At 40.4% G+C, this 12,005-nt stretch overlaps 1 protein-coding gene across 2 annotated transcripts in view; it reads left to right on the top strand.

The window, feature by feature from the left end:
- Positions 1-8,193, top strand: part of LOC117334176 (acetylcholine receptor subunit alpha-like 1) — a 34,689-nt gene extending 26,496 nt beyond the window's left edge. For both annotated transcript variants that reach the window (XM_033893648.1, XM_033893649.1), the window contains exons 4-5: positions 1,733-2,732; positions 6,923-8,193. In XM_033893648.1, the coding sequence (XP_033749539.1) occupies positions 1,733-2,732; positions 6,923-7,090 (1,168 nt within the window). In that variant the 3' untranslated portion in view covers positions 7,091-8,193. The remainder of the gene's footprint in view (positions 1-1,732; positions 2,733-6,922) is intronic.
- Positions 8,194-12,005: the final 3,812 nt, after the last annotated feature.

Genomic DNA, 12,005 nt, shown 5'->3' with positions numbered 1-12,005 from the left:
AATGTTCTAAATACCATAATGTACTAAATATCATAATGTGGTTAATACCATAATGTAGTCTATACCATAAAGTAATCAATACCATAATTTAATAAGTACAATGATGTAATTAATAACATAATATACCAAATGCAATGATGTACTAAATATTATTATGTACTGAATTCGTCAATGTAATAAATAGCTCCTTGTACTATATATCATAGTATCATAGAGCAAATTCTGTGAAGTACTAAATATGGTTACATTACAGTACTCAGTAGTTTTTTTAAACATGTTTATTGTCCCAAAGTTGAACAGAGGATTAGGTATAAGTTTTTTCAACTTATTAACGCCTTTGCCCTCTTATAAAATTCATATATTGATATTTACAAGATAGCATTTTCCAAGATATACAAATCATAATATACAATTAATACATTTTACTTAAAACCTGTTGCTGGATTTGATGAAGATTTTAACGTGTCTAAAAAAACTTCTGTGTTAATGAATATAAACAATGTCATGATTCCACTTAAATAGTTCCATGTTTCCACCTAAACAGTTCCATGTTTCCACCTAAACAGTTCCATGTTTCCACCTAAACAGTGTCACGATTCCACCTAAACAGTTCCATGATTCCACCTAAATCGTGTCATGATTCCACCTAAATAGTGCCCTGCTTCCAACTAAACAGTGTCATGATTCCACCTAAACAGTGTCATGCTTCCAACTAAACAGTGTCATGATTCCACCCAAATAGTGTCATGATTCCACTTAAATAGTGTCATGATTTCACCTAAACAGTGTCATGATTCCACCAAAACAGTGTCATGATTCCACCTAAACAGTGTCATGATTCCACCTAGACAGTGTCATGATTCCACCTTAACAGTGTCATGATTCCACCTAGACAGTGTCATGATTCCACCTAGACAGTGTCATGATTCCACCTTAACAGTGTCATGATTCCACCTAGACAGTGTCATGATTCCACCTTAACAGTGTCATGATTCCACCTAAATAGTTCCATGTTTCCACCTTAACAGTGTCATGATTCCACTTAAATAGTGTCATGATTCCACCTAAACAGTGTCATGATTCTACCTAGACAGTGTCATGATTCCACCTAAACAGTGTCATGATTCTACTTAAAGAAAAGAGTGGCATGATTCCACCTTAATAGTGCCATGATTCCACCTAAATAGTTCCATGTTTCCACCTTAACAGTGTCATGATTCCACTTAAATAGTGTCATGATTCCACCTAAACAGTGTCATGATTCTACCTAGACAGTGTCATGATTCCACCTTAACAGTGTCATGATTCCACCTAAATAGTTCCATGTTTCCACCTTAACAGTGTCATGATTCCACTTAAATAGTGTCATGATTCCACCTAAACAGTGTCATGATTCTACCTAGACAGTGTCATGATTCCACCTTAACAGTGTCATGATTCCACTTAAAGAAAAGAGTGGCATGATTTCACCTTAACAGTACCATAATTCAACCAAAATAGTGGCATGATTCCACCTAAACAGTGTCATGATTCCACTTAAAGAAAAGAGTGGCATGATTTCACCTTAACAGTGTCATGATTCCACCTAAATAGTGTCATGATTCCACCTAAACACTGTCATGATTCCACCTAAACAGTGTCATGGTTTTATCTCGCGTTTCAAAAGGTTACATTCACAAATAATGAGATAAGTTTCCTGTTGATTTGGTTACAAATGACCTTGCCCTTTCAGTGCTGACGGCCACTATGAAGTGACCCTGATGACGAAGGCCACACTACACCCAAACGGTAAAGTGGTGTGGGAGCCCCCGGCCATCTACAAGTCTTCCTGTCAGATAGACGTGGAGTTCTTCCCCTTTGATATTCAGCAATGTAGCATGAAGTTTGGATCCTGGACGTACGACGGCGACCAGGTCGACATCATCCACATGTGCTCTGACGAGGCCATGGATCGAAAGTTGATTACAGAGGGAATAGACCTGAGAGATTTTTATCCAAGTGTAGAATGGGACATCCTAGAAGGGACTGCCCGGAAGAACGTCCGCCGATATCCCTGCTGTCCCGAGCCCTACCCGGACATCACATTTAACATCACGATGAGACGGAAGACACTTTTCCACACGGTCAACCTCATCATTCCCTGCGTCTCCATCTCATTCCTTACCGTTCTTGTATTTTACTTGCCCTCAGACAGCGGAGAGAAAATTACTTTGTGTATATCCATTTTGCTCTCGCTCACTGTGTTTTTCCTACTACTGGCGGAAATTATCCCGCCTACCTCCATAGTGGTGCCCTTGATCGGCAAGTACCTCCTCTTCACCATGATACTGGTCACCTTATCCATCCTCGTTACCGTCATAGTCCTCAATGTACATTTCCGGTCGCCCTCCACACACACGATGTCGCCATGGGTGCGGAGAGTATTTCTCAACATACTTCCACGTCTGCTGATCATGCGCAGACCATCCACTGACCGAGAAGGAACACAGTCACGTGTTTCTGTAAGAACTTGGAACGGAGTGGAAGTGAGAAATTCTTACCAGGAACAAATACGTAACACTATAGATGGGGAGGACATTCGGTTTATCCGCCACGGTTTAGAAGAGCTAGTGGCTGCTTCGGAAACTGACTCCTGCCACAGAAGGAAGCCCGTCCCAATGGAGATACAAAACGCTGTGGACAGTGTTTTTTTCATCGCAGAACATTTAAAGTCTGAGGACCAGGAGAATTCAGTAAGTATATTCTTATTAGTCTGTTTATGTATGCGGAAATTGTCGAGACTCCATTAACTACGATACATGATGTACAATTAACCTAATATAAACTAATTAGAACCACAGCTTTTCGTAATAAAACGATACTGAAGCAAAAATTCCGATTTTTTTTGTGAAGGATATACTAAACCTATATTACACTTGAAGAATGTGAAGATAATCCGTTTGAGAACACTTGGAATATAGAAATAGGTTAATGAAAGACATACGCATATAAAAATGCACGCTCATACGCATATAAACACGCGCTCACTGATACACAGTCACGTCATGAAATATATACATTGTTCTTGAAAGCTTAGATCTCCCACATATAACAAGTGTACCTACAGTGAAATATATTGGTCACATAAAAATCTCGCAGAATTAAATTGCTAAAATCTATTAACTAGCGGTAAGATATAGCATGTCATGTGGTAAACGAAAATAGCAAGAACGGTTTATATAAAATAAACGGGCCTGACCTGGTCACGCGTACTCTTGCGTGTTATTGTGATGCTAAGCGTTTGTGCGATGTGGATTGCGGACAGTTCTGTGTGTAATTGGCGCGCGTGACACTGCACTTTGTCTAGCTGTTCTATTTCCCATTTTTCAACTCCAAATCGATTTCTTAAAATTGAAGAGGAAAACAACTTTGAGGATAAATATCCCTTTTCAATCGAACTAGCGTCCGTGTCACTCGATTCACATTTTATTTATATTCATCCTGCATTCTGCCAATTGTCGGCTAATGGGGCATTTCATTTTTGCATTTGCTTTTTTCGGCCTCCGAACCGTTGAAATTGAACAAAATTGATTTAATGCCGGTCCGTTGAGGTGAAACACTCGATTAATCTATTTGTAGGGCAAAGACAAGTTCTCCAGAAAGTACGCATGCGCCGTATTCAAATATCTTCTATAGGGTTAAACATCACTGAATTATTCAAAGAAAAAGTCCACTTAACTCAACAGTATGTTTAATGTAGATATACAATGTACTAAAAAGGTTCCTGTTGCTCTGCTGGTAAACGGTTTACTTGTTACTCGACTCGAAGATTGCAGATGACGTACAAACTATAGTCATATCGCCAGTCACCTTCTTCATCATCATTCGCGTATTTTTGCGAATTCGAATGTAGACTAGTCAGTGCCCCCAATCATTATGAAAATTATATCGAAAATGAAAATGCATTTCTTTATTTATTATATGTATCGAAGACATAAACAACCACCACTGTAGTTTTAATCGAAACGTTCAATCCGCAAGTGTTTCGAGTTTTTGTGAGGTGCGTGGCAGTGATGTGCTCGGGGAATACATGCCCTGTTGATAGGCGCACTTTTGATCTGGTTAACCAAATATAGCTTCGTACTTTAATACATCTGCAAGGATTCGAAGTTTCCAATATAATACATATAACCACGTGGTAAATTCTGGACTGTTGAACCAATAAATCAATGTTTCTCCGTTTCTGTCTTATCTCTGCATGTTTAATGCATGTATATTCCATATGTATCGCAGTACAACCAACACTAGCACTCATTTCTTCCATTCCAATCCACAGCGTATATGCAAGTTTTATTTCATAATCCATATTAGGTATTTATTGACAATAATTTGGTCGGATGATTTATCAGTGAAAAATCACAGAGAGACGGGCAAATCTAAAAAGTATGCCAAAATGGCGTGTACGTGCATATTTGTGATGAACATTGCGATAATTCCGAATGACGGCATGTATGCGAGGCGAGTTTAACGACTGCTCTCCGATACTGGCGATCAGTTTTGTAAATTGTTACAAAGATACAGCGGTATACAGGATTACAAGCGCCCCTCCGACCTAGTCAGTAGCAGGTTTCGGTCATATTTGTGTCGATGTACATGCCTTTAAACGTTCAAATGTCATTAAGAATAATATGTTTCGACGTTAACTAACATACTTATTACCAACACGGCTGCCAATCATTATCCTTTGCTGTTTGTTTGTGTTTCATCTGCCATACGTAAATGTAAGTGTTCACTAGCCGAAAACTGCCGAAACATCATTCGGATATTTTCGGACCTTTCCGTCAATTTCCGAGGTGTCCCCGATTTCTCGAAGATATAGGCTTGACTCTTTGGCCATGAGTTGTAAAACTCAATACATATTATGGCATTGTGTATGTGAGCACATCCTGCCTGTACAAGAAGCGCTATTCCTGAGTACGTGGCGTTGTGGGATTGTATATATTTTGCTGATCATCAGAACTATTTGAATGACATATTTTGTATTGAAGTACAATGGAAATGAGCAGTATAGAACCATACTGTCAATTTACAGAGCAAATATACTCGTACATTAGTATGACAAGTTCGAAAATATCACTCACTCGAAATAACTTGGGGGTAGAAAAAAGCTATCATCAACTTTATATGTGTCCTGTGTATGTCCTGCTGTCCGTACCTGATGTGTGTCCTGTCGTCCGTACCTTATGAGTGTCATGTTGTACGTTCCCTATATGCGTCCTGTTGTCCGTACCCAGTGTGTGTCCTGTTGTCTGTACCTTGTGTGTGTCATGTTGTCCGTACCTAGTGTGTGTCCTGTTGTCCGTACCTAGTGTGTGTCATGTTGTCCGTACCTTATGTGTGTCCTGTTGTCCGTACCTTGTGTGTGTCCTGTTGTCCGTACCTTATATGTGTCCTGTTGTCCATACCTTATGTGTCCTGTTGTCCATACCTTATGTGTGTCCTGTTGTCCGTACCTTATGAGTGTCATGTTGTACGTTCCCTATATGCGTCCTGTTGTCCGTACCCAGTGTGTGTCCTGTTGTCTGTACCTTGTGTGTGTCATGTTGTCCGTACCTAGTGTGTGTCCTGTTGTCCGTACCTAGTGTGTGTCATGTTGTCCGTACCTTATGTGTGTCCTGTTGTCCGTACCTTGTGTGTGTCCTGTTGTCCGTTCCTTATATGTGTCCTGTTGTCCATACCTTATGTGTCCTGTTGTCCATACCTTATGTGTGTCCTGTTGTCCGTACCTTATATGTGTCCTTTTGTCCGTACCTTATGTGTGTTCTGTTGTCCGTACCTTATGTGTCCTTTTGTCCGTACCTTATATGTGTCCTGTTGTCGATACCTTATGTGTGTCCTGTTGTCCATACCTTATGTGTGTCTTGTTGTCCGTACCTTATGTGTGTCCTGTTGTCCGTACCTTATGTGTGTCATGTTGTCCGTACCCAGTGTGTGTCCTGTTGTCCGTACCTTATACGTGTCCTTTTGTCCGTACCTTATGTTTGTCCTTTTGTCCGTACCTTATAGGTGTCTTTTTGTCCCTACCTTATGTGTGTCCTGTTGTCCGTACCTAGTGTGTGTCCTGTTGTCCGTACCCAGTGTGTGTCCTGTTGTTCGTACCTTATGTGTGTCCTGTTGTCCGTACCTTATATGTGTCCTGTTGTCCGTACCTTATGTGTGTCCTGTTGTGCGTACCTTATGTGTGTCCTGTTTTTGTGTGTCCTGTTGTCCGTACGTTATATGTGTCCTGTTTTCCGTACCTTAAATGTGTCCTGTTGTCCGTACCTTATGTGTGTCCTGTTGTCCGTACCTTATATGTGTCCTGTTGTCCGTACCTTATGTGTGTCCTGTTGTCCGTACCCAGTGTGTGTCCTGTTGTCCGTACCTTATGTATATCCTGTTGTCCGTACCTTATGTGTGTCCTGTTGTCCGTACCTTATATGTGTCCTGTTGCCCGTACGTTATATGTGTCCTGTTGTCCGTACCTTATGTGTGTCCTGTTGTCCGTACCTTATGTGTGTCCTGTTGTTCGTACCTTTTGTGTCCTGTTGTCCGTACCTTATGTGTGTCCTGTTGGTCGTACGTTATATGTGTCCTGTTGTCCGTACCTTATGTGTGTCCTGTTGTCCGTACCTTATGTGTATCCTGTTGTTCGTACCTTTTGTGTCCTGTTGTCCGTACCTTATGTGTGTCCTGTTGTCCGTACCTTATGTGTGTCATGTTGTCCATACCTTATGTGTATCCTGTTGTTCGTACCTTTTGTGTCCTGTTGTCCGTACCTTATGTGTGTCCTGTTGTCCGTACGTTATATGTGTCCTGTTGTCCGTACCTTATGTGTGTCCTGTTGTCCGTACCCAATGTGTGTCCTGTTGTCCATGCCTAATGTGTGTTGTACATTCTACAGATAAAGGAGGACTGGAAATATGTTGCTATGGTTTTGGACCGACTGTTCCTGTGGATCTTCACCACGGCCTGTGTAGTAGGGACGTTCGGGATCATCCTTCAGGCGCCGACTATTTATGACGCCAGGATGCCTCTGAAACCCCAAGACGCGTGCTTCCTGCCATCTTAATGATGACGTCATCGTCTGAAGGTCCATGTCTGTGATAGTGACGTGGATGTGAATTATGTGTGCACGTGTGTGTGCAACTATGGGGTTATATAGAGCCCTCTAGTGACTGCAAATGATCGTAGTGAAATTGTGACAAATGCATGTGTATGATCTGACGAAAGTAGTGTATAAATATTTGTTTTATTTGTTGTATAAACATTTGTTTTATTTATTGTCTTTCATATTTGGTTTTGCGATACTGTAGTTAGCTGACGGTGACCACGTTCCAATATATTTCTGGTTTTGGGAACAAGTTTTCTTTCCAAGATAAAGTTATGTTTTATAAATTTGAATACTAGGTGGCACAATAGCGTCAACATGGTACATTGTTCCATTTCAGCAATCGAAGAAATATTTCTTAGTCTATATACAACAAATACATACGTCGGTAATTGCGTCTTGAATAAACATAGCTCATTTATAGCTCTGGTTGTCCTGGCATAATATATAGATATAATTCAGCGTACAGCCGGAATTGCGAGTCCGGGACGTGTCACTTTTTATAGTTTCCCTGATTAGACAGCTGTCTTTGTAGCGGGATTTGTTTTCTTCTCTATTTTCTAAAAAGAAACTGATAGACCTCAAGAATTCGGTATCTAATATCATCTTTATTGTTAGCGATTTCCGCAATGAATATTTCATATCACAAAAAAGTGCCTGAGTGCTTCTTCCTGTTTCTTGTTTTAGTGTACCAGACGGTATGAACGTTGGTTGAGTCAGTCGAGGGATGATAACCTTAGATGTAGAGGTGTCTAGTGATTCCTAAAACCTGGTGAAAACATGCCACGTTAGTTTAGTATATGACAAAGTGTTAACGTGTCAAATCAATTAATGTTCAGAGTTTAAAGTTATAATTCTACTTTGATTCTTGGGGTATGACGTGTCGAGAAAAGGCGCGAAATTCTGTAGTTTATAATGGCGACTATTTTAACCACAGGAACAGTTGTTGTTTAAAACCCCTTATAGGAACAGTGTATGTCTGGTTTAACACCTCATCTGATGTTGTTTGTTGTTGTTTAAATCTTGTTTACATTGAAAATCTAAATAGTTTACAAAATCACAAACTGTTTTGAGTTGTTTTTTTTATTTACGTTCATTGAACCTAACCATCACATTACCATACAGATCGAGTATAAAATACTGATGAACAAACAGATTTGGCACCGCTTTCATGCAAATGTGGTCTTCATATCGCACATGTTTCTTAGCAAAGGGGGGCAACCATAGTGAAGGATGTAGGCGAGGCGGTGGAGACCAACACTGTTAACAAACTGGTCAGAGTCAAAAGGATGATTTCCTACTGTCTTCAAGTTCAAGGTCGCACGATTATTTTGCCATCATTCCAATACTCTGGGTAATCCCAATAACCTGTGTACAGAGAACACTACCAGTATACCGTTAGGGACTGCGTTCATGAACTCTTGAACTCTAGTTTTGGGAATGATATGTTTAACTGAATCTTGTGAAAGCTATATCTGGAAGAGTCAGTTATCTTTTCTAAACAAAAATGTCTGTTTTGAATTATTAAAACTATTGCTGTTAAAAATGGCAATGGAAATTTAAACCCATGTTCAAATTGTTTGATAATATTTACCTACACTGATTAAAATGACCGGTGAACTTATTCCGTGTCGATGCCTTTGTCGTCAGTCCGTCGTATATGTACGGTAAATTCTCAGACTAAACCTGTTGGTTTTTATTTTAAATTGCAATGCCAATTCTGGGTGGATTTTTTCCTTTTTCTCTTTCCTTTTTCGATTGGAGGAAACATATGGCGCGGCACAGTCACGCTGATTTGGTATCCAACACCTGTACACACATGCTAAGATTTTGCATAAATCAATGCATAGAAAAATATTTTACATATCATTCTTCACAGTTTTTATATTGGACACCGTTATATACTATTTGAAAGTTATTATTTTCAAACAAAAATTAAGCCGTAAGACACCAAATGCATTTATTTATTAATTTATTTTCAAAAATGCCTTGGTGATTGTGATTACTAGCTAAAAGTACACATGAAATAAAGGAGTATCTGTATTGTGTTGATATAATTTCAAAAGTATATCAAATGTAATAAGCCCAACAAAGTAAGCCACCTACGCGGTCAACAGTCGATAGGACAGAACACGGCTAGTCATAGAATAACGGCGTCACAGTGACAACATAGAGACAACACCGACATTGAGACAACACACGAGTTCAAAACTTGATAGTAGAGACAACACGACAAATACAACACAACACAGTGACAACACGACACAGAGACAACACAACATTAAGGCAACAGTGACAACACATAGAAACAACATAGTGACAACACGACATTGAGACAACACCCGATTTCAAAAATTGATAGAGACAACAAGCAGAGACAACACGACGAAGACAACACGACACAGACATCATTACACACAGACAACACGACACAGCCAGCACGACTCAAAGACAACACGACTCAAAGACAACACGACTCAAAGACAACACGACTCAAAGACAACACGACACAGACATCATTACACACAGACAACACCAATCAAAGACAACACGACACATAGACAACAAACGATGTCAAAACTCGATTGAGGCAGCACAAAGAGACAACACTACACAGAGACAACACAACACAAACAACATTACGCACAGACAACACCACGCACAGACACCACCACGCACAGACAACACCACACACAGACAACACACGATCTCAAAACTCGATAGAGACAACACGACAGAAACAGCACGACACAGAGACAACACGACACAGACATTACGACACAGAGGCAAAACTCGATAGAGACAACACGGGGCCAAATCTCGATTAAGACAACACGACAAATACAGCACAGCACAGAGACAACACGGCATACTCAGCACTACAGAGACAACACGACATTAAGGCAACACAGTGACAACACATAGAGACAACAAAGTGACAACACGACATTGAGACAACACACGATTTCAAAATTGATAGAGACAACAAGCAGAGACAACACGACGAAGACAACACGACACAGACATCATTACACACAGACAACACGACACAGAGACAACACGACACAGAGACGACACAGACAACACTATACAGAGACAACACTACACAGAGACAACAAACTAGGTCAAAACTCGATTGAGGCAGCACACAGAGACAACACTACACAGACACAACATGATACACAGACAACACGATTCAATGACAGCACCACACACAGACAACACCACACACAAATAACACACACGAGCTCAAAACTCGATAGACACAGCACGACAGAAACAGCACGACACAGAGACAACACGACACACAGACAACACGACACTGACATTACGACACAGAGACAATACTCGATAGAGACAACACACGGGGTCAAATCTCCATTAAGACAACACGGCAGAGACAGCACGACACAGATACAACACGACAGAGACAACAAGACACAGACAACACGACGGAGACAACACGACACAAAGACCACACTCGAGGTTAAAACTCCATAGAGACAACTCCCGGGATCAAATCTCGAGTGAGACTACACGACAAAGAGACAACAAACGAGGTCAAAACTCGATTGAGACAACACGACTGAGACAACACGACACAGAGACAGCACGACACAGAAAAAAAACACACGAGGTCAAAACTCGATAGAGACAACACACGGGGTCAAAGCTCGACAGACGTAACACGACGCAGAGACAACACGACACAGAAACAGCACGACACAGAGACAACACATGAGGTTAAAACTTGAAATAAACAAAACGCAGAAACAATACGACAGAGACAACACATGAGGTCAAAACTCGATAGGAAATGACACGGCCAGTCGGTTAAAATTGGTATCACTAAAGGACAACACGATTAGACAACACACGGGGTCAATAGGACAGGACAAGCTCATCCAAGATAAACAAAAATGGTGTCACAGTGACAACACCGGAGGTTAAAACTCGAGATAGGACACGGCCAGCCAAGATAAAAAAAAATGGTGTCACATATACAGTGACAACATCGAAGGTTAAAACTCGATAGGACAGGATACGGCCAGCCAAGGTAAAAAAGATGGTGTGCCAGTGATAATACAGTGACATCACCGGAGGTCAAAACTCGGGATAGAACATGTTCAGGACATGGTCAGTCAAGATAAAAAAAAATGGTGTCACAGTGTCAACACAGTGTAAACACAGTGACATCACCGGAGGTCAAAACTCGGGATAGGACATGTTCAGGACATGGTCAGTCAAGGTAAAAAAAATGGTGTCACAGTGTCAACACAGTGTTGACACAGTGTCAACACAGTGACGACACTGGAGGTTAAGGCTCGATAGGACAGGACACAGTCAGTTATAGATAAAAACTAACATCACCGGAGGTAAAAACTGGGGATAGGATAGGACATGGTCAGCCTAGATAGATAAATAGGTGACAGTGACATCACCAGAGGTCAATACTTGATGGGTAAAACACAGCCAGTTATCGTAAAATAAAAATGGTGTCATGGCGGCAACACACAATAACAAACCCCAACAGGACCTATCTGCAGTATCAGAAGGATATTTGTACCTTAATAACGCCATTAATGAATCCCCTTTTAAACAACACATTGAAGTTATCCTGCCATTCATATTTAAATGAAACGAAATCGTCCACGTATTTACCAGTTTGCGTTATCCATATAAGTCCATGTATTACGGGGTTAATGATAATAAGTGATAATTTGTCCAAATTTTATTGGGTTATCTGTAACTCGTATTAAACATGATTATGTATGTATGGGGTTAGTTGTAAATAATCTTGATTTGGGTATATATTTGATTATCTACATGAACACCATGATTGGAAAACACTCATGTTCTTAAGCAACCCGACTTT

Source organism: Pecten maximus, chromosome 9, assembly GCF_902652985.1.
Source record: "Pecten maximus chromosome 9, xPecMax1.1, whole genome shotgun sequence".
NCBI classification, from domain to species: Eukaryota; Metazoa; Mollusca; class Bivalvia; order Pectinida; family Pectinidae; genus Pecten; species Pecten maximus.
The sequence above is the reverse complement of the archived record's forward strand: the minus strand, read 5'-3'. Positions and strand labels throughout refer to the sequence as shown.